This window comes from Falco biarmicus, chromosome 12, assembly GCF_023638135.1.
Source record: "Falco biarmicus isolate bFalBia1 chromosome 12, bFalBia1.pri, whole genome shotgun sequence".
In the NCBI taxonomy this organism is placed as follows: Eukaryota; Metazoa; Chordata; class Aves; order Falconiformes; family Falconidae; genus Falco; species Falco biarmicus.
In genome coordinates this window covers 15,176,696-15,200,065 of record NC_079299.1, presented here as the reverse complement: position 1 = coordinate 15,200,065, position 23,370 = coordinate 15,176,696, and the positions used below count along the sequence as shown (strand labels likewise).

At 37.0% G+C, this 23,370-nt stretch overlaps 1 protein-coding gene across 4 annotated transcripts in view; it reads right to left on the bottom strand.

Annotated features, from left to right (window-relative positions):
* PLEKHH2 (pleckstrin homology, MyTH4 and FERM domain containing H2) overlaps positions 1-23,370 on the bottom strand; it is a 57,020-nt gene that overhangs the window by 13,950 nt on the left and 19,700 nt on the right. For all 4 annotated transcript variants that reach the window (XM_056357397.1, XM_056357396.1, XM_056357398.1 and 1 more), the window contains 18 exons: positions 22,660-22,722; positions 21,478-21,627; positions 20,946-21,029; positions 19,378-19,459; positions 17,415-17,597; positions 14,712-15,700; positions 13,651-13,726; positions 13,076-13,170; positions 12,300-12,444; positions 9,945-10,081; positions 8,744-8,854; positions 8,397-8,483; positions 7,734-7,892; positions 6,976-7,056; positions 3,683-3,862; positions 2,756-2,864; positions 2,544-2,656; positions 136-315 (listed from right to left, as the gene is read on the bottom strand). In XM_056357397.1, the coding sequence (XP_056213372.1) occupies positions 136-315; positions 2,544-2,656; positions 2,756-2,864; positions 3,683-3,862; positions 6,976-7,056; positions 7,734-7,892; positions 8,397-8,483; positions 8,744-8,854; positions 9,945-10,081; positions 12,300-12,444; positions 13,076-13,170; positions 13,651-13,726; positions 14,712-15,700; positions 17,415-17,597; positions 19,378-19,459; positions 20,946-21,029; positions 21,478-21,627; positions 22,660-22,722 (3,024 nt within the window). The remainder of the gene's footprint in view (positions 1-135; positions 316-2,543; positions 2,657-2,755; positions 2,865-3,682; positions 3,863-6,975; positions 7,057-7,733; positions 7,893-8,396; positions 8,484-8,743; positions 8,855-9,944; positions 10,082-12,299; positions 12,445-13,075; positions 13,171-13,650; positions 13,727-14,711; positions 15,701-17,414; positions 17,598-19,377; positions 19,460-20,945; positions 21,030-21,477; positions 21,628-22,659; positions 22,723-23,370) is intronic.

Sequence of the window (23,370 nt, the reverse complement as noted above, 5' to 3'; positions counted from 1 at the left end):
AGATGTTCAGGGTTTTATTTGATTTTAAGTAAGCAGATGCTACAGAAGAGCAAAGCCCCTTTGCCGTTCTAAACAGTCTGTGTAGTTCCTTCACTGCTGTTGAAATAGGTACCATTAAAATAAATACTGGGTTACCTGTACTGGTCCTGCCTGGTTTTGTGGATGTCGACGTCTAGTCTGTTTAATAAGCTGACAACAGATCTCATTTTGAAGTTCAGGATGTGTGAGGCAGATCTGCAAAGCACTTTGGGCCAAAGATACATGGTAATCAATGGCAGGAGAGTCAACTGCAGCATTTATAAACAACTGGCAGGTCTAGATGCAAAATAATAAGCAAGTGAGTTTACACACAAAAAGCCCCAACAGATCTTTCAGACGTTCTGTATAACAAAACATCTAAATGCTGTAACTGAAGCCACAATTAAGTCAGTTTACCAGTAGACTAAGGAAACCCTACTGGCCCTGCAAAAAATAGTGAAAGCGGCCCCAATGGATGAAAAGCTATACAGAGAGACTTATGATAAAAATACCTCGTAAAAAACAGGCTTTTCATTCTGTATCCAGTGGAGTGAGCTCTAGCAGGAACTGCAGCAGTTGTAGTGGTAGGCAGGTTTAAGGACATGCTGAACATAGCTTACCCCTCTACAGGACTTTAAAATGCAAAACGTACAACTCTCAGTGACAGCCAGTGTAAAGTAATTGTGCAAGTAGTGAGCACAACAAGGCAGAATACACACAGGTAAGAAAACCATAACTTGGACCCATTTGTTTTACATCTTGGCTTTCACTGGTATTTTAACTCTAAGTCTAACCTTTCCTATCCCCAGTACTGTCTTAAGAAAGCCAGGTGTTAAGCATTTGTTGTGCTGTATTAGAAGAAAACTTAGGCATCACTCATTGGCTTTACTCTGTGAAATAGCTGATGAATTTTCAACGTATTTTAGCAAAATAGAAGAAATGGATGGAAGCCCAGTCTATTTCTAATCTATATGAAAATATGTGGATGCACAGGACTAATTTTTATCAGCAATGGAATAACTGAAACATGACTCGGTCTGTTTCTAAATCAATTCCCGACCTGACTTTTAAACTGATTTACACAAAGTTTCAATAAAGGTCATACAAGTAATCTCTTATTTATTTATTTTAGGCAAGTGTCTGTGATTTGAATTAGGTCTGAAACATATTTCAGAAAGTGATTTCCAAATAGATATAAATGTATTTTTATCAGAGTACATTCCCTTTTAAATGTTCATGCTGCAGGATTGCAGAAAATAAGATGGATATACTCCTTTAAAGTCCAAACATTTCAAAAAAACAAGCTGGAAATTTTGTCTACAAGTGGCTGCGACTGAACACAGGGCACTTGTCTTGATTCCCTTCCAGATCTGAACCATTACATCAGAATTCTCCAGAAAGCTGATGGTTCAGGGAATTCGGTCTTTAGACTTGTCTATGTTTTGTGGAGAAAGTTCATTTATCCAAGCTCCGTGCTTTCCAACTTGCAATTTACTTCACCATTTACAAAAAAAGGAACAGCAAGATTGGATTTTGTCTCTGAAACAGACTGTATAGCCTGGCTATTACTTACTGTTCAGGAGTAGTTTTTTACCTGGGTGAGGGCACGAGAGAGGAGAAAGAAGGTTAATGGCATCGCAGTGTACTGCTTGCCACAGATATCAACCATCTATCTGGCCTTTAACTGGGAAAGATAGAAGGTCTTACTGGCATACAAAAATTCCCAAGAAACTAGCTGCAGCACAGCAGTTATGAACCATTATGTGTCTCTCGTAAAGCCTTTTCACTGAAGGTGTATGAAAATCTTTAAAAGTGAATTAAAAAAACCTGTTGTGAAATACTTTCAATAATTCTACTCTGCAATATTTTCTCTATTTATATTATTAGAATACCTAATCAGTCTTTTAAGAATAGCTACTTCATATGAAAAAAAGATTTTATTAAAAAGATATAATCTCTGCCTTCTATCTCAATTTGAAATAATCCGTGACTTGGTTAAACTTAAAACTTTGCTTCATTTTCCCCCCCAATTTTTGATATGTATTCTAGCTGATTTAAATATATCTACAACAAAACTTTTGCCTACCATTTGTTCTTCCTAAAATCCAATTGAAAAAAATAGTATTTGGATACAGTTCTCTGAAGACAAAGATCCATCCATGCTGTTAGGTTGTCTGGGACTTAAGAACTGCAGGATAAAATTATTCTCATCCATGATGGCTGTGGATTTTTCTACTAACTTGCACTTTATCAAATCTCAGTAGAAAGCCCAAAAGTTGAAGCCTGAACTGCTCCCTCACAACTAAAAGCAATCTCTTTACATTGGAAGTGCTAGTCTTCGGTGAGATAATAGAGGAATATTCTGCTACTGTCCATTCATTACCTCCGCTAAAGGCAAGAATAAACTTAATTTTTCTTTTTTCTTACCTGCTGAGCATCTCTAGTAAGCCAACTAATACCCATTCTTTAGCTAGGAGTTAAAATAGTAAGTCAGTTAATAAAAAAGGCATCTGCTATGGTTTTACCTTAAATAATTTAATTGCTTCGGTTTGCAAGGCTTCTGATGGCAATGTTGTAAGAGGAGAAGATATTCCTTCTTTGCTATGGCAAAGGGTAGGATGTCTCCAAATCTGAGATGCTAAATGGATAAAATATATAGGTTTTGCAATTAATTCAGTTCATAAATACATTCAATAAATAAGTATTAGAAGATTAGAAGATTAAGAAACTAACTTACTGGTATCACCTTCCATATTTAATAATTTACAAATAAGTTGTTCAAACTCAGATCCAACATTTACACTGGTACTTCCAGCTGCAACTGTGAGATGATAAAGCCACGTGTCCTAAAGCAGAAAAAAAACATCAGCTCACTCAATCTGTGTTGGAAGGAACTGCTTCATCAGGATTTTTCTCTTAACCTGAAACACTACCATGCACTCCTGTTGAAACTCAAATGAGTTTCCCCTTGTTTGAATACACGTGTATTCATGGTCTCTATGTTACAAATATTAAGCGAAGAAGATTGGACAGCGCTCTCTTCAGAAGTTTTTTACCCTCAGAAATCATGGCCAATTATCAGGGCATTCTTCCTTTCCTCTTCAGAAAGCTAACATAAGTGCCTTTTAATCACTGCTAGATCCTGCTGACCTGGAGATAAGGTCAGGAAGCAAAACCAGATCTGTAAGATTACTTGAGAACAATGAAGTAATAATAATAATAATAATAATAAAGTTGTTAACCATTATTCTCATTTCTCCTTCACTTCATTAGGGCAGTCTTGCCTATTGTAAATCTTATCAATGAAAATGGGTAATAGTATTCTAAAACCTCTCAGGAAGATCTGCTACAGGTCTGTCTACAGGTTAGTGTACTGTGAGCAAAATTCTCCAATTACAACATACTTGATATTCTGCACTATCTCCTTATGTAGGCAACCCTGCTTATTTTTGTCTATTTTAAAAAAGATTACCTACAATAGTACTGGTTCACAGACAAACTCTGATCGATGTTAATGAAGCAGGACCTTCTCCTTGCTTATTATATCAAACTACAAGCTGGATGACTTGCAGGTCCCCTGCCTCCTCCTCTCAAAGAAATATCCATATCACAGCACAATACTCACAGATGTGTTACTGAAACTTTATAAAACTCTTTTTATTACCTTCTCATGTTTGGATCCTATAAGAAGATAAGTGGGTCCTTGATCTTTGGGGTGGATAACAACAGTGTAATGTGTTGATAATAAACTGCGGCCACTAGCCTCATAATCTTCATCAGAATCACATGATCTATCAACTTCTTCAACCTTTGCCTCAAAAAGCTTGATTTGACCAAGAGGAAACTAAAAGTAAATATCAGAAGTGGTGAGAGAGCAAGTATTTGCTTCAGTGCACAGTGATTTTGTATTTCTTATTCTACAAATAGAAAGAAAAACATGAACTGCCATCAAAACCCGTTTGTATTTATTAATTTTCACTCCTGCCAAGGAATGTCAGATAAGCCAGCTATTGCAGACAGCAGAAGAATGATATGTGCCAAAGTCTGAAAATGAGATTTAAAAAAATTATTTTCCAGGTCTGCTTCTGCATCTAGTTAGTGCAATAAATGCCTGTTAGGGTGAAAGAAATAATTATTCAGAGTTTCCAGACCTGGTTCCAAGCAAAAATTCCCTGTGTCAAGCCTAGAACTTTAATTATAATCTTGTTATTTCAGAGGACAGCAGTGTATTGTTGACATACCTATTTCACCCATGCTATAAATTCAAAAGGTACATTTTTTGTGTGGTAGATCATGTCAGTTGGTTTTAATTCTCCAGCCTGATAGACCACAGTACTTGAGTCTTAAGCTGTATATGTAGCTATGATTGTTTTATGAGGAAATACTTTATATAAAAAGCCATTCAAAAGGAACTTTTCACAGAAGTAACTATTTCATAGTCATTATCAAGAGGAAGCCACAATGAACACAAACACAGCCTGCAATCTTCACAACTGGTGATAGAACTAGCAGAGGATCACAGTCCTTACTGACTATTTTATACAAAGCTCCCTCCCTTCCCACAGCACCACTGCTCTTTTTCTAGCTGTTCAGACATCAGGATGTTCAAGAGTGTTATTTAATGGTATAGTGAAGAAGCTTTGGCTGCTGTTTCTGTGTTGTTGTCTAGCAATGTTTAGTGATTCAGCAGAAAGAGAGGGAAGTTTTGTTTCCCTTTGGTAAAAAGATAGTCGGGCACTACAGTAACTATCATCTTATTTGTGCCACATTCAAGTGTAAGCCTAAAGTAAGTTGTCTTGAAATACCAACACCAGTGAAAAGCAGATGAGGCTTCTCAATAATACTGTTTACAAATTGAAAATAACATACTGGAGAGTACTGGCAAGTTTGACTCATCTAGGATGGACTTCTTGTATAGTGATTTGATAAAGTCAGCTATTAATATATAATAATTTTGAAGAAAACACCACATAGTGGTCGCTCTTTATTCCAGTGCTTTGTATTTTCTGTGGTGCTTCTGAAGCATTCAACTTTTGGAACAAGATAAGATTCTGAGAACCAAGAAATGCCATTTCACATACAAATAGTCAAGACTGATTTATTCACTATGTTAAGCTATAACACAGTTGTCTGATTCTTTAATTAGAATTCGATTTTGAAAGGAGGCCACTTAAATGGACTCTATTATTGTATTAACCACTGCAGATTGTGTAATTTGTTTCAGTACAGGCACATTCAGCTACAGCAAACATGTTTTTAATTAGCAAATTGTTGAACATTAGAAATTAACTAGCTTTGGAAAATTTTTCATACAAATTCTGCTTACAAAAGCTAAGTTCTTATTCTATTTACAAGCTAGCAAATTAGTTTCAATTTTTCTTTAAAAGGGCAGTAAAACTTGTTCCAAATGTGAAGGAAATGTTCACAAAAAGCCAGCAAAATTCTTAGATGCTTCTAAAGGGCATGCTAAAACCCCCAAATCTTCAATGTAAAAATGTGTAAATTCAGATATAGACATTTCTTTGTAGGAAAAAATGCAAGTTAATTTTAATGTCCCTGTAAGGTGAGCTAGAGTTTAATGCTCTAGTCATTTGATTCCCCGGCCCTGTATTACTCTTTTTTAGACAGTAATTAAAATAGAATGTTTTGATGGATGGTTACTGCTATCTTACATAATTCTAGAAATAAGGTTTAGTTGAGTATTTAGAGATGACTAAAAAAAGGGAAGGGTAAGAGAAGGTATAACTAGATTTATGAAAAAATCTAGAAATTACTGGCCCCAGTGTGATTATCTGGTTAGATTAGAAGTTACAAATGAGATTTTCTCTATTTTTTTTAACTGGTGGTTATAATGGCTCAGTGGACTGTTACCATTTTGTCAAGCATCAGTCATCTTTTTGGTAGAGCTAGATAATAAGGATATGAATCAAATACTCATAACCTCAGCAGTATTAACAAGAATTCTTGTACAAGTTTCCAAAATCTTGTGCCTGACCCACCTCCATTAAAAAGATGTTTCTTGATGACAAAATACAATGCCTTGGAACAAAAGGACAGGTGAAAAGTGTAACTAGGAAGTGTCCTTTGTCTTGTTTCTGTACGTATATATGACTGGAAATATTCAGAGGTGTGGGTAGAGAACTAAACATCAGGCCCAATGTGGAAGACGGAGGTCTTGGCTTTCCTTAGCTCCTTGTGTCCTACATGATATGGGATGTTGGAAGGTTAACTTAAAAGCTGACTGGATCCCCATTCCTTCCTTTTCTTCCTCAAACAGTATTTTCCCTAGGTTTTAGAAATAATTTTCTCATCCCTTTCTTTTGCTGTTCTCCATCTCCATTTCTGTCCACCACACCGGTTGTAGACGGTGAGCTCCTCTTCTGTAATCCTGATGGGGAATGGGAAAAGATCCCCTCCACAGACACACATCTGCAAAGCAGCAAACTACATCCTGCTAAGCTTTTTTTTTTGGCCTTTCTTACAGCCCTGTTGGAGGTACAGTGACATACAAAAGAACAGGATTTGGAAGTCAATTGAGGGATACAAAGAACATTTAATTTCTTGAAACTTGCAGTCACTGCCCACTGCAAACACATTGGAAAGGGTCAGCTTCCAGAAGTAAATGACAGCCAGGTCTTTTCTGATAAGTCTCACGCTGCTCAGAAAGGCAGACCTGAACTGTCAGCAGATCAGTGTCCCTCTTCAGCTAGGGATAAGAAGATGCAGAATATGTATCATGTCCTGCAGGGGAAGGAGACCAATGGGCATGCCCTGCATTACTGTCTGTTAGACAGGAACCTTCCAATTTGATAATCTGTGAAGCCTGAATGTTTGGCAATCAAGGTAAAATGGGCATATACTGCCCAGGCCAACTGTACCTTAATAAAGCTGTAACTGTTTAAAGTTTACTTCAGTATGTTATCTTCCATTCACTGAGGAAACAATTAAGGGACCTACCTTGTCTTCTTGATTACGGAAATAATAGAGAATTTTTCCAACCAGGGTACACCAAACTCTTTTGGAATATCCGTGTTTCACCTGAAATTACAGAACATTACGAACAAGCACAGCAAGAGAAATACAGACTACATTTCCCCATCTCTGAAGTTTGGTGATGTTGGGAGTAAATGCCTTGGTTCAAATTTCTTTCCAATTTCTTCCACATCACTAGACAAATAATTAAAACTGCCTAACTCTATTAAGGGCATAAGAAAGCATTAGATGCTTGTCTCAAACCAAAGGCCAATATAAGTTTTCATTTGGCTTTGGATCAGGCCTAAATTAGTGGAAGCAAAGGAAATGGAAGAATTAAGAGAGATAAATTCCTTTTATACCTAATTTTATTATCATTAAATAATCTGTCCCGGTGAATAACACAGAAAAAGAGAGCACTCCACTGAAGTAAGGTGGGTCAATTAGCTACTGAAACATAGGCTGAACTAGGATACCACTGAATTGCAAACGGAGAACTGAACACAGGAACTAATGAATTAAAAAAGACAGAAAGAAAAATCAAATCAACCAACCAGAAGAAAAATACTGCCCAAAGTAGGCAAGCTGGTAGTCCTCCTGGACTGTTCACATTGTAAAGTACTGGGAAAGCAAATACATGTCTGTTGTGCTTGTGTTTATTTTATTTTGGGGCCATTCTCATCTAGATATTACTCTTAAGATATATGGAATAAAGCAGATTGGGGAAACAAGAGTATTCTTACCTTTGTAAGCAATCCTTTCATGGTTGGCTTGATTTCAGGCTGTATGAAAAGTGGGCTGGCAGCCTGTATTTTAAGAACATTCTGCAGTACTTTTATCCATTCTTCTAAGATGTTGGGAGAATCAGCAGTCAGGTAGTATGTTTGTTTTTCTGTGGTCAGCTACATAGTAACAGAAGAGTCTTGAGCATTAGGAACATTATACATTTGACCCCACAGTGTGGGGGCTGAACAATGTAGTTTCAGAACTTTGGGGGGTTCATTTTCCCCAAAGTACTTTTCATTAACAAAACATTCTGTGGCCAGGCAGAGCAGACAGACCTTTTCTAAGGCTTCATCTGAACAGTTTCAGGACAGCAGAACTGAGAAAACTCAATTTGTTTCCTTTCAGACGAACAATTTATCCTAGCCCTAATGGCTGGCCCCAAGACGACTCTATTTCTGTCTCATACGTGACAATCTGACCTTTGCAACAATACAAACAAGACTACATGTAGGACTTTTTAGTTTCTGTAACTGAAATGATTCTTTGATTACGAATGAAGGGCAGTGATTCATTCCAAGTCCACACCTGGACTTCCAGTCCAACAGGACTGGAACAAGGGGTTGGTTTTGGGGATGGATGGAACAAAACCCCACTGAAACACAGATGAGAAAAGCACACACCTGAATTGTTTGTTTTCCATCACCCCTTTCAATATGGCTAGATGCATTTAGCTCAATTTGACCTTGAGGTTTTCGAATGACATCACTCTATAGAAAGAACGGGAAAAGAGTATTTGAATTCTATCAACAAATAGCAATAAATAATTATAGAACTCATTTAAACATTAATCTTGATAAATATTTCCTAGTTAGACATTGAGTACCTTGTAAACCTCTTGAGGAACTGAGTCCTGAATCATTCTCTAACAGCTCAGACACCAGGACCGCATTTCTTTTCCTTCTAGCAGCATTTGATTCTCACTGAAAACAATCTAACACTAAGTAGCAGGTAAGTTACATGTACTTACTGGAGATTTGTAGTATAGTAATTCACCTCCTTTAAGCACAAACCACCGTCGTTTCCAGGTCTTTACTTTACCGCCCATTTTTAACAGATATCCAGATTTTTCCAAAGGTTCCTGATTTAGAAGTATATATTTATAAAATGTAGTTAGGTACACATATAAAATACCCCTCAGAGATATGTATAAATACATATGCACACACATACTTTAATGACTTAAAAGCATGCTAAAGAATAATTTCAGTATTTGATGAGTCTTTCAGTCCAACAACAAACTTTTTACAATCATCAATTAAGACAAATGCCATGCATGTGGGAGAACTGATTAATATCCCTACTTACAGTTATAGTACATAAAGGAGAGTAAGTGATTTGTCCAGAACCACACAAAAGAATGAAGAATATGATGATTCCTGATTTTATTTTCTAATTATTTATATTAAACAAGGAACAAAATGAATACCATGTAAATATACATCTTCCCCCAACTTCAGGGCCTAACCTATGGACCAGGTAAAGAGCACTGTAATTCAGAGCTCGACACAGCCATACTTTTAGTGTGTACACCTGTAGAAGAGAGTTCACCATTTTGCTCCATGAAGAAAGCTTAAAATACATTATCTTCATCACCAGGCAGTCAATACACTTGTATGTTAAAACACTAACTACTAACACAGGCCATTAAAAAACTTCTGGAGACAGACCAATACTCCATAATGGTTTCTTTGACCTTCCTTGCATGTTGCTCTACTTCTGATTTCTCTGATGCGTAAAGTTTTCCCTGTATGAGGAAAACTATAGAAACATATTACTGCACACAGATTTCTACTGATGCCTTCAGCTCCTTCAGTGGAATGCCTTTCTATGTCCCTGAATATTCAAATATTAATTTTAAGCTGATTTCAGTATTTCACGTGCAATCTGATACCAGATCTGGTTCCAAGAAAGGAAAACCTTAAGTGCTTTGAGTTGTCTTCTGGAGTTGTCTACCTATTTTCAATCATTATATAGAAAGCTCAGAATTATCCTCCACTTCCTTTCAATCATTATAGCCTTACATGGCTAACACACTGTTGGTATATTTTGCTATTTGTACTCATAAGGCATTCTGTGAGTCTCCAAGACAGAGATTTGGTAGCAGCCTTTGAACATAAATATACACACAGAACCACAGGTACACTTCTTCACAGAAATTTCGTACTCACATTTTTGCCATTATCACTAGGTGAGGAAGAGGTCTTAGGAAGTTTCTGCTCTGGCTCTGAATAGTCGGCATCTACTGAATATGCATCCGGAGGAATAGCATAGTCACTTTCTGAGGTCACAGAAGATAGAGACACACCTGTGTTAAATGAAGAGGAACATTTCTTCATTTTTTTTTATCCCATTACAAACAAATGAGATCAGAATATTCATGCAGAAAGAGTATCTGAACAGGATCTGCAGGCAAACACAAGTATGAGCATAAATGCAGCAGGAACCAAGCTTTTTTTTAAGTATCAGCTTATCAAACTATTAGCAGAGTGCTAATACCCAAATCCCATTTTCTTCAGAATTAAACCGAGTTTAAGTCACTTGTGAATGAAATTAATAGATGTCTTCTACGTATTATCACCTTCTGGTATATTACAACAGCTTTTTTAAGGAAGGAGTTAGTGACATGCATCATATTCATTCTCTAGAAAATGAATACAGGATCTTTAATTAAACTAAGCAACCTCTCCCCTTCCCCTTTCTCTCATTCACTCTAGTCTGTATTTCTCATTGAACTGCTTGTGTACTAAGAAGCGAGGCCCAAGATCTGCCATATGTTGAAGCTGGAGGTGACTGTCTGTATTTTGCAATTAGTATGAATTTTTATACTGAGGTTTTCTAAAAATCTGAATTCCAGATTCAGGATTTTTTTTAGTGTTTATTAGCTTTAATCCCCCTCACCAAAAAAATGTACCCTGTATTCAACTGTAGTGAATCATCAATTAAAATTCAAACTCCTCCCTTATTCATCACAGAAATAATTATTCTCAAATATGTGAACACATCCTTCTGTAAGGACTGGTGTTCTACTCTGAAAGGTTTGAAAAGATTGAAAGAAAGATGCCTTATTTCCTTTGTTTCATTAATTTCCAAACTCATTTCCCAATTTTATTTTGAAAAAAAAAGCTTTTCTCATTTATTGCTTTGGTAACCCACCTGGGCTTTCAGAGTGGGTTTTTCTCTTCTCGTGTAGGACCCTGAATAACAAATAATGCCGCAAGCTAATTATGCACCTAGGGAAATTTGTGACTGCCCAGATTTTTAAACAACATGATCTCAACAAAGATATGTACGTATGTGTTTTCTGGTTAAGAAAGGTTTCCATTCATAAAACAATGCAAGGACTACTTTATGAGAAGAAAGCACAAACAAAAGGAATGGTTCCATTTTACAGACATGGATATAAATCGTAGGTGAAACCAGCTACTAAATTAGCTAATTTACCTTTCCTGTTGTGCAAGCATGTAACATGAGATTTGTCTGCAGCCATTGCACTGGTTTTTGCTCAGCAAAATGCAGCTGCTGGGAAGCAGGAACTATGGGTCCTTTCCACACTAATGTAGCAACTGTACATCACTCGCAACAGGACACAAAGCCATGTGGGGCTGGCACTGGAAAACTATGGCTCTATCCAGCTGCTCAAGGGTGACTGAGTGGAGCTTCTGCTAACTGGGATTTTAACATACATAACAAAGAGTACTGAATAATGCTATTTTGCTTTTCTAAAGCAATGTACAATGAAGGATCTTAACCCTTGGCCTCAATGGGATCTTAGATTTTAGTCTCCCTTGGTTTACCCAGTGAAGAAATACTCACAGGGATGTAATACTGATACTGTGACTCCATAAGGAAACATTGTAACTTTTAGTGTTAAGAAGCATATTATTTTCATTCTGCAGATGGAAGACACACAATTGCCTACAGCTGTGAGATTTGTCTTCCACAAAAGACAGAACATTACTATGTTCAAGTGTTTTAATTAAATCTTTGCACAGGACCTTGAGACAATCACTGTAAAACTGAATGATGTCCTTTACTCCATGACATGACAGAATCAAATACTCTCTTGAGGGAACTTTTCCACCTGCTTTCTAATCACATGCACCTGCTACTGTGTTTTATAAACTTGAATATATGTGGGGTTTTTTTTTCTTATGACAATTACTTTTTTCTACTTTTTACATACCTACAGTTAAAGGTCATAGGAAGTCCTTGGCATGACAGAGTACAGATAGATTGGAGCTTCTTGCTTTAAATGCACAAGTCACTTTTCCCTCCTGACAACAGCCAGCTACTAGATGAATGCCTTAAAAAGACATCTATAATAACAGCAATAAAAAGAAAGCCATGTGTAACAGTCCTTTCTCCTGCTTGAATAATAGATCTAGGCTTTGGTAGCTAACATAAAAGCCTAGATTAAGATGTCCGTGCTGTTTAAGGAAGAAATCCATTTCTAAGAAGATCGTGTAAACTGCGTAGCTGTCCAAACTTCCCAGAAGTTACTTGTTCTTAGGGTTTTTGCCTACCTCGTTTCATAGCCCGAGGACTACCCGGACCACTTCTGCTTCGAGAATCAGACTCAGAAGTCCTTGAGCTGGAGCAAGAGCTGTCTTCTTCCTCAGATCCTGACAACTCATCTATAAATGGGCTGTTGCTTATTTGAGTTGCTTTCTGCAGAAATTAACACATTCTTTGATACCTTGCATAAAGGGTATCAGTCATTTCCTTCATGCTGTGGCAGAGCTCTGCTGGCTTCATAACATTCAAAGCTGTTCTTGCTTGGGTTGTGAGTTTTGGCACACAAATATTAACATAAAACTGGATTCCTTCTGCCCTCTGTATACTCAACCATGCCCACACTTTAAAACAGAAACCTGAGCTAGCTCAAGGCATAGGTCTTTCCAAATCGCAAAAGGCTGCCAGAAGACAAACAACATTGTGTTTAGTTCCTGCTGGCTATCTGACTATGAACAGCTTTGCCACTAACACAAAAACATTTCTGCATATACACACACTTTTAATTATGGCACTGAACACCATGTGGATCTGTTTAATAATTAACAAGCCTTTGGAAAAAATCAGCAAGGAACCTAAGAAGAACTGACCTAGGATACTAACATTTTATAAGCAGCAATAATTTTTTTCCAGCTATTTGACATTTCCATTACTTCTGGGGTTCTATGATCTCTAAACATCATCTTAGGACATATTTGGCATGGTAGCATCAAATGTGCAACAGTACGTTCCTGGATGTGAAGCCTAAGGGTGTTTAAAAATTTCCTTTAACCAGTAATACAGTTACCCCTTTCAAAGTGGTGTAGACAGGAGTGGTCATGTTCTTATATATCAGAGATGTATATAATCCGGATACGGAGTATGAAGTTAGTGAAACAGCACCTAAAAAAGCAACATATTTTATAAATGACCTTCCTAATTATGCCTCAATTAACCAAATTCAAACATAATTTGTTTCATTGTATAGCTGCTATAAAAAAATAACTCCAGAACTGTTTTGGATGTGAGATTTATAGCTTTTTGAAATTTACAATGGTTTTAAGGAGTATAAATAAATTGTAGTCATGACCACTACCACTTTCTAAATTGGATGTATAATCTACCTTGGTACTTGGTATAGAATCTTCAAAATGAATTGCAAAGAAAACTGGAGTGAATAAAGTACAAATTCAGCACAAAGTCATAAAGCAATGTAACAGAAGACAATGGAAAGATAACCAATGATCTTCTAGGTTTTAAATAGCAGGTAACTGAATCTTCATAAGTATATCTGAGAGGAACAGGGACATTTCGTCCTTGCTCACAGATCACCGTAAGAATATAATTTTTGTGGATGAAACAATGAACAGCTAAAGCACTTACTTTTGTTAAGAGAGTCCGTGGTGAAAGCTTCAGACATCCTTAAACCAGATTTGGCTACGGCATAAATTCTGCTTTCCTATACAAGCAGAATGGATTTGATGGTAGATAATTAAAACACAGCAATTTCAGTTTATCTCCCCATAGCCTCCTAGTCTTTGTGTTAGTGGAACAATATGATAAAATGGTTTATAAAATGGCATCATCAATAGCAGCTGAAAAATGCATCCTTGTTTTATATGCCATACCCATCATATCCATGACCAGTCTGAACCCTTTTTTCACACAATGCTTGCCCTGTAGGCAATATTTTTAAAAGCTATTATCAGGGGCCAAAGAAGGTATTTTTTAATGGAAGACTGTATGTTAAGAACAGAGAAATGCCATTAGGAGGCAACTTTTTAACTGTTTTCTGTTAAAAGGCCACCATAAGAAAATCTATAGTGAAAAAATATGCACTAAAATACATACAGAGAGAAGGTGTTACATTAATGCATTATTCATCTCTGAATCATTAATAAATCTCGTGACTTTGGAACTGAAGAATCAGTCTTGACACAGTTAATTTTGGATTTTGTGTAAGACATATTAATATCTATTTTAGTTCCCTGGTTGATGGGTTTAAAATTTTACTTGGAAATGTGATCAATAACTTCTGTAATCTGTAGTTGTCTTCTATTGACTTCATTGCCTAGACTGTGAGCGGTACGATGATTATAGCAAAGGCATTGACACTAGCCCTCTTAAGCTCTGTTGGTGTTAAGATAAATAAAAAAATGCATTTTCACAAGCATTACCTCCTTTGATACACTCAAAAGGATATATGTAACTTAGATGTGACATGAAAAATATTGGTCTTATCTACAAAAGTAGTGACAATGTTTTTAAGTGGCAGAAATACTCTGCTTCAAATCAAACTTGCTTCGGAGTGTGCTGTCTTAGTTCCAATTAAAGTAACACCCTGTCATCAAACAGAAAATAAGAAAGGTAGAGGCAACAAATATCATAGAAGAGAGGCATGAAAATGAGTTAGTTTCACCAAACAGAAAAATATCTATAATTACCCAAGAAGGAAATCGATGTAATGGAGGGGTTGGAGGTTTGTTGCTAGCACCCTTCTTTGTCATATCACAGGGTTCTTGGGCTTCAGCATTTTGTGCTTCAGTGCAGTCATAGGTAAACACTCCTTCATCACAGCCAATCTCCATTTTCTCTAAGATATCTGTATCTTCTCCATCCACCAGATCAATGTCTGTTTCCTGAGGTCTCCACGGACGTATCATGCTTATGGCATTTCTATTTTTACCAAACATTCTGTCAGAACTCAGCTGGGGCTGGCTTAGATGTTTCTTTGCTAACGCTGAATTTATATTAAACACATTAGGAGTCCGTAGCTTTGGCGGTGGCAAATTTGAGGGAGAATCTGATTGTGTTGTGCATTGGGAACCAGCAGAAGTTGCTAGAATTTGATGTTTGGGTGTCAGAGCAGGTGTTAAAATTGGACTTGGGGTATTTGCCTCACTGGATGAGGATGAATAATCTAGCCTCTGAGACTGAAATTTCTTATTCAGTTCATCTGAAGAACTGTCTTGGTCTTTCTTTTTACTTGTGAAGTCAGAGTTGCACTTTCCACCTGGATTGTTCTGACCTTTTCTTTGGGACCCTTGCTGCCAGGAGTATAACTTCTTGTGCTGAGCCCTCTGAACACCAAAAGTCTCTTCTTCAAATAAAGAACTACTGTCATCAGATGCTGTCAAATACATTTCACTTCCCACTCTACCGTACCTTGCATTCTCTTCAGATGTGTGGCTTGAAAGAGTCGATGCACACCTGGATTTCAGTCCTTTAGTGTCTCCTCCATCCTCGTCTGAGCTCCAGTCACTCCCGGTAGTGCAGGAGTTCTTTGACATGTCGCTGTCTATATCTTTGGATGAACAGCTAGTTCGCACATTTTTGTTCTGCTCTGATCCAGAGGAACTTTGTTGCAATGACTTCTGACCTTTACTGGTCTGGTGTGCAGGAACTGCAAAGGTAGTTTCCAGGATATCCTTCTCTAGAGGAGAAATACAATGAACATGACAGTATTACTTTAGCAAACCTGACTGCTAAAGGATTTTGTCATCATGTCTGCAAATGTGTAAGCACATTTAAGTTTTTCACTGTTGTAAATAATAAAACTTAAGAAAAATACTGTAATTTATGAATGCAACTGAAGTTGCAATGATGTTTGCCAAACAATGGTAACAGACATCACTCCAAGTTTTAGCCCAACTAAAAATGGCAGTAAATGTAAAGAAAAGCAGAGTGGAGCCATATCTGAAAGTAAACCACATATGTACGAAGACAAACAAACAAACCACCAAAAATCCCAAAGATGTAAGAGGGCATATAAATTTAGCTGCTTTATTAAATCTAAGGAAAATTAAAGTTAAATAACAGATCATCAGAAAGTATTTACATTAACAAATTAAATATTCTGAGAATTTCTACAGTGTTTATACACAGAAATTTCTTCTGTAAGCTATTATTGTATTCCTAGTGGTGAATGCTTAAGATATACAAGACAGGCTCATGGAAAATGCCTAGGAAATGCTGTATTAAAAACAACTTCGCTTCTGCTGTTCCCTTTTACCTGGTTTTGCAAAAGAGCACTATAGGTCGCAGTGTGTCAGTGATGCCTATGTGCTCCCCTCAAGTAAAAACAGATCCAAGAACTAGGGCTTTTCTACACAGACACTTGGTAAAGTTGATGTTTAATAGCTGTATGAAGTGGATTGGATAAGCCAAAGATTTTAATTTACTCCATGTAATGATATCACAAAAGTTGATCTGCTTCTGTCTAGGCAAGCCTAAGGGTCTGTTTCTTATCCTTTCCCTTGAAAAAGGATTCTCATTTCAATTCCCTCATCTATAAAAACAGAAATAATAATACATACCCACCTTTATAATGAACTTGGTGTAATACAAATATACAAAATATTAATAGGACCTATTTCAGTTTCTGATTTTCTACAGACCTCAACTTGCAATTTTGGGTACCATGACTAACTGTGGTGAAAACGCTAAGGTCATGAACAGTCCTGTGGGACTCAAACGAAGGACCAGAGCAAGTCTCCTTCCTGAGCTTTTCATTGCTTAAGGGAAGTAGCAAACTGCAATGGACTTGCTTATGCTTATAAGAGCCTAACAGCATGCCAGGCCAATCTGCTGGCACTACAAGACTTCAAGGCTTGATCAATGACCTGATCAAGGAGCATTCTCCTTCTTCAGATAGGAAAAGATGTGAAAACATGCCTAAGACTCTCTTCTGTTTTTTCTGACCCTGATCATACTAATGAAAGGTTACTGAGTTGATCTTGTTGAGTTAGGCATAAAAGTAACACTGGGATACCAGTGATAGCATAGATAAAACACAGAAACTGGACTCAGGTAAGACTACACAGGCATAAAAACATAACAGCCTTCCCTGAGGGACTGGCAGCCATAAGCTCTTTATGCTACTGTGGAGCAAACCTGGGCCACAACAAATTGTTTCCTTTGCAGCCAAAGCACCCATCAGCCGCTGCATGCTGCCAGACAGTGTATTAGCGGTATTATGGAGACTACTGCTCAACAGGTTTTCCTCCTAGTAACAGAGACGAGCATTACAGAGGGAGAGAGTCCTGCTATGTACTTCGAAAACAGCTGGTTCGGATACACTGACATAGTTGCCGATCTTAGTTTTCAATCTGTGTCAGAATAAAATGGCAATACTGGTGACTAAGTACCTGGCATGTTTTTGCCTTCAGTGTAGTCTGACACTTTAGATGAAGACTTGCTTATTTCTTCAAACTTAGGAGATGGTTGAGGACTTCTTGCTCGATTTGAAAAGCATCCGAAAGTCAAACTGCTTAGTCGCTGACACTCCCCAGGCTTTTGTGTTGAAGTAGCAGACTTCTTACCCGTAGCTTCTGAAGAACAGTAATTCAGAAATACTGTGTTAAAAAGATACAGCACATTACCCTACTGGTCTCTAGTATCTCTCTCTCTCTCCCTCTGCAGTGTAAACTTGTTTTTTAAGACAACTAAAATCTAGCAAAAAGACAATTAAAAAATTATTATAGGAGTAAAAATCTATCTGGTATCTCCCCATATCAAAATAAACCCAGAGCTACACTTCTGGTTCTTAAAGATTGATTATTATTTTTTTTAGTACAGAAACAAAACCTGTAATCTCTTTTAACAATTTAACAGCAGTAAGATACAAAACATGTACTTAAGACAGAATGAAAACCTAGTGGAAATACCAGATTTTATTCTGCTGTGGCTGAAGCAAAATCTTATGGATTGGTCGTAGAACAATAGTATTAAAATATGTAGTGGACTTCCCTTCAGATAAAAATATTAAGAGAATCTGTAATAGGTGCTACAGCAAACATAAAGAAGTTACCAGGCTTAGAAGGGTATATATGGAGGACTTCAAGAGAAGACGAAAGCATAAAATGATTAAGTGCTTCCAGAAAATGACATCTGTCCTTAGGGACAGCTATTCTGCCAGAAACTGATACGAAACAATGCTGTTCATCCCTGTTTATAAGAAATTCTGTGGCAAATCAAGGAAGAAGAGGCCCTTATCCATACCTGTAAACTGTTTTAACAGTACCGCATGATCATAATTTTTAGCCTGTTACCAGCACGGACACTGCAAATAGTAATAAATTTCTTAATATTTTTAAGCATATCAGTAAATGTGTGTTGAAAACCAGCTGACAAATGCTTAAGTGTCTCAAAAAGCCTTTGAATAGATCTCTCAGAATAGGATGACTAAAGCTGTTAAGTGCCAAAGTATATCGAATTGCTACTGATCAAAAACCAGCAAAGAAACAAACAATGCAGTTCCCTCATTAACAGAGAGGTACATCTTAGTTTAAAAGCTATTTATATTTTTCACATATTATGCGTATTACATGTGTACATACAGATATATACACATTTCTAAATGTCTGTGTAAGTATATATATACATGAGAGAGATTATCAAGAAATGAGGGCAAGGTAGCATACTAACTTCAGACGATAGTACATTGTCAGGTCAACTATGTATGGAGAGGGTTGTGGGAACCTTCAGAAAGACTTAAGAAAGTTGATGAGCAGGCACACGGTGGCAAGTAAAATGCAACTTTGATTAATGCAAAATAATGCTCTTTAGAAGGAATATTCCTCTTTCCCATATTTACATTTTATGAATTTTAAATTAACTATCTCTACTTGGAGAGGAACTTGGCGGTACTGTGGCTGAATTGACATTTTGGATTATTGTAGTCAATGTATTAATTAAAAAAATCTTATCAGAATTCTGATTCCCAGCTGACCATTTGCTAGAAGAAGCAGGTGCAGACTGACACTCATCTATTCCTTAACAGTGCTAGGACCACCTATTCTATAAAGAAGTGAAGGCAAAGATCTGACATAAATCCAGTCAAATCTTACTACTTGCAGAACTCTTAAATAACAGAGATAACCATTCACCCAACAAAAACCAGCTGTGGTTTGTCTGTGCGTCTTTTAAATAAAAATTTAATTATTGCTTGCCTAACACCTTATGCACAGTCACTCTGATGTCAATTCATACTAACTGAAATCTTTGTGATTTAACAGAGTATTTCAATTATGTGGATGCACAAATTCATAGGGAACAGAAAGAAGTATGCCATATATATAGAAGTTTTAACTTAAAAGATCTGTACTTTACCTTGCAGTTTAGACTGTACCGTTTTCATCTCTTTGGTTTGCTTTTGGTTGATCAAGCGAAGGTTCTGATTTTCCACCTCTAACTAAAAGCATATAAATGTAATCTCATCCACTGGTGAAATAATTTTTAAAATCGTTACATCATTTAGATTTTCTCAGAACTTCTGCCTATCTAAAGATAAAGCTAGTTCAAACGGTAAGCTTCTCTCTGCTACTTCTCTTAATGCCAAGTCTAGGCATTTGTTTATTCTGAAGAACAAAATTCCTTGCAATGATTATTTGCTCAGCTTCTGTTAAAACCATTCCTCCAACCAAGCAAACCCAAGACTGCTCTAAAAAGCCTTACTATTAGAGAAAAAAGAAATCTGCATTGGGATTTTTAATAAAAGCAGAGGGCAGAATTACAAACTTCTGTGCCACCTGGCAAACCCAAAAGCAAGCAGAGGAATTGGAGGGAGTGATGGTGCTAATGCCTCTTACCATCCCACAGCAAAAGTTAAAAAAACAGGTACCTAAAAACTTTACAGAGAGCAGAAGACCTTCTACAGGAAGAAAAATACTCAACAACCCATTGCTGTAGCCCACTACCAGGAGGTGAAAGATGTTGGTTCAAACTCCTGCTCCAAATCAGGCAAAGAGAACGCTGGAATCCGACTCTCCCACATCACACGCAGGAGAGCCAGCAACTCAGCTTCCCACTGGGTGACACCTAACGACCTCTGTGAAACTAGCTTGAGAATCTCTATGTTTCAAACTAAGTAAATAATTTGAGTCATATTTGATTTTGTCCCAAGTTTTTCAAGATAATTTTAGCTAAACTTAATTGCATTTTTATTAATTGATTTCAAACACTCGCTCACAGACTAACGGTAAATGTTACTTCTAGTTTCCCATTTTAAAAATAATAATTTAATTATTTTTCAACTGGAGTGAGTATAATTTCCAGTTAACCACAACAGAGTGGTTTTTTTTTACAGGTAACTTTAAATTCTATACACACAAGGAGGAGAAAGCACAGCTGCACACCAGAAACTGGCACCTTTAGGCAGGGCAAAGACATGGTTATCTCACCACAGCAGAGAAATAATGGAGACACCTGGTCTCTTTTGAGAACAGAGTTGGTGCCTCTGAAGCTATTCACGACTAAGAGTACTGTGGGCACTGGAAAATAAAAATGATCAAGTCCTTTTTTGTGCCAGGCCCCAGCAGACTTGGTCAGCTTTCTGGGGATTATTCACACTTCAGGCATCTGGTTGAGCAAGCTGTTTGCCAGCTAATCTTAGTGGAGACAAGCAGACCTTCCAGAGAGCAGTTCTGGGCCCTTTCTCCGTAAAAACAACCCTGATATATTAGCTGACCAAATTAAACATCAGAATTTAAGTGATATGGATACTCTGCCCTCTGTGCTGCTTTCATTTTTTCTCTTTCAAGCAAATAACTATACACATCAATGACACTGGGAAGCATTTTTTTTACTATGGCACAAAGCCCTTTAACAGCCAAAAAGCCTAAGGGATATCCAGTCACACCACTCGATTTTCTTCGTAAGTATCGTAGCAAGAGTTATACCTCACGGAGCTTGACTGTCACCCATTCTTTTATTTTAGCTGCTTTTTCTTCTATGATTTTCGCTTCTTGCAGTCTTATTTGCTTCTGGAAAAAAAATTGACATAAGTGTATTTTTCACTGAGCGTTATAGTCTGCCTGCCTAGTATCTTTCAGACACAAATCCTAATACTGCTTTAAGTAATTCAGTCTCTTGGGCAATACATGGTGTTTTTTTAAAAAAATTATGAATAGACCCTTCACAGAGGCTGCTGTTCCTCTTTCCTCCACGAAAAATGAAAACTCTTCAGAGGACACAGTGAAAAGGAAGAACACCTTTCCTCTATTAGAAGTCAGATGCCTTTCAAAGAAAGCCAGAGCATAATTTGCAAGTGATTAAACCTTATTTAGATTACATACTTCTAATGGGAACCTCTTTAAACAACAGAAATAGTGCTAAACTTTTCTGTTCTCTATTGATCTTAATTTTCATTTTCCTTTTGTATAATTAAGAACTGAACTGATGCTCATCTTTTATAACACCATTATTTCTAACCTGTTCTTCAAGTTGTTGCTCCAATTTTTGTATTAAGTCATTTTTATCTTGTACCAGGATTTCCAGATCTTGACATCTCTTATACAACCTGGCTTCTGATTCGCTCGTTTGAACATTAGCTGCTTTTAATTTTTCTTCCATGACCTGCACCTATTTGGAAGGTCACATAAGATGTTAAGAAACATAACACTCTAAGTTAAAGGTAGTAATTTAATCACAAAATGGACTGTTAAAATTGCTCCCACATTTAAGATTCAAGATAACCCTGTAAAATTCTGAAGCCTATTTGAGAAGTTGTTCCACAGTTTGTTATGTCTCCCTATGCATCTAATACCAATAGGACTGGCAAAACACTGAAAGACCTTGTACAGATTTTGTTAGTATCCGTGGGGCTTCTAGGCCTGTAACACACAAGCTGAAATGCCAATAAGGGAAGAATGCAATTTATGTATAGGGAGCTGTTGTTAGGCTAAATAAACGTTTTAATAAACAATTGCACAGTGTAAAAAACCCCAACAAATTCTCAGAAGCATTCTGAAAAATGGCTTAAAAGTACTTGGCTTGTAGTCAGGAATGTTTTCTAACTCCAAATTAGTACATGAACATTTTTATCTTACAATTTTCAGTTTCTATCTGTCTCACAGTAAGATATGAAGAATTTTTAAGGAATACCAGAGATATGTTCATAAAATGTTTGCAAGTAGCTGTATGTGCCATTTGGAATCAAAAGGCAACTTTGGTTAAATACTTAGCCACGATCTCATTCTTTAGATGATATAACTTCTACAAAAACTAACAACATAAACCAATCCTATTTAGAGACTGTATTGGAGAGCCTCATTCTATCTTCTTGCAGATTTACTAAAATAGGTCACCATTTCCTCTCCCTTTTGTTTCCAGGTGCATCATATATTCAAGACTCATGATGCATCAACAAAGAAGCTCATTATATGTATCTATTTTTTATTTGTGCTGTTAGCTTTGACTTTACTGAACAGAACTGGATAGCGAGCAGAGAAAGGTGTTAGAACATCTCTGGTAAGACAAATCAGCAGATGTAAAAAGAAACTGTCTTCTCACTTTTGAGCAATACTTAGGAAAAACAGACCTTTTTCTGAATTTCCCTTCATTACAGTAACATGCACATATCTAAGGGAGGTATTTTTCAATTTATATATATACCTGCTGAAAAGCTCTCTCCGCTTGACGATCAGCATCTATAACTTGTTTCTCAAGCTGCTGCATCTGTAGATATATGAAAATATACAGTAAAATTGCCATGCCTTCTGCCCATTGCCAGAAACACCATAGTGAAACATATTTCCATGGTCACTTTCCAAAAAGGAAAAGACAGGTTGTGCACAGAAGCATAAAAATAAATAAAAGGATAAAGAGTGTGTCACACTGGGAAGGAAATTCATCATTACGATTGTATTAAAACATTGTTAACATTCTTCTACATACTGTTCTTCATAGTATGATTCTGTGGCTGCTATATGACATACTGCTTTTTTTTCCCTGCTACCAGGAGCAGAAATTCCTTTGACAATAGCCCTGAAGCTTTCCTCATGCAGGTTCATAGTCTTAGAAAGTGCTAAGCTCCTTCATCTCCTTCCAAAACCGGCAACAGTAAAGGGTACCTGGCATATACCATTTGGCCACTAATTCTTCTGAAGTCAACAAATTTAGCTTTTGGGAAGAATCATGCTATGAGGCCTGTCCCACACTCCTCCACCCCCTGCATGAAAGAATGTGGCAGAAGGGACACGGTGGATTCAGGTTCTCCACAGAAAAAAATGTGAAAAGCCACGGTAGAGATGGACGAAGACAGAGACCATCACAACACGGAGGAGTGCTGGCCCGTTTTGAGCAGTGAGAGACCCTGATCCATTA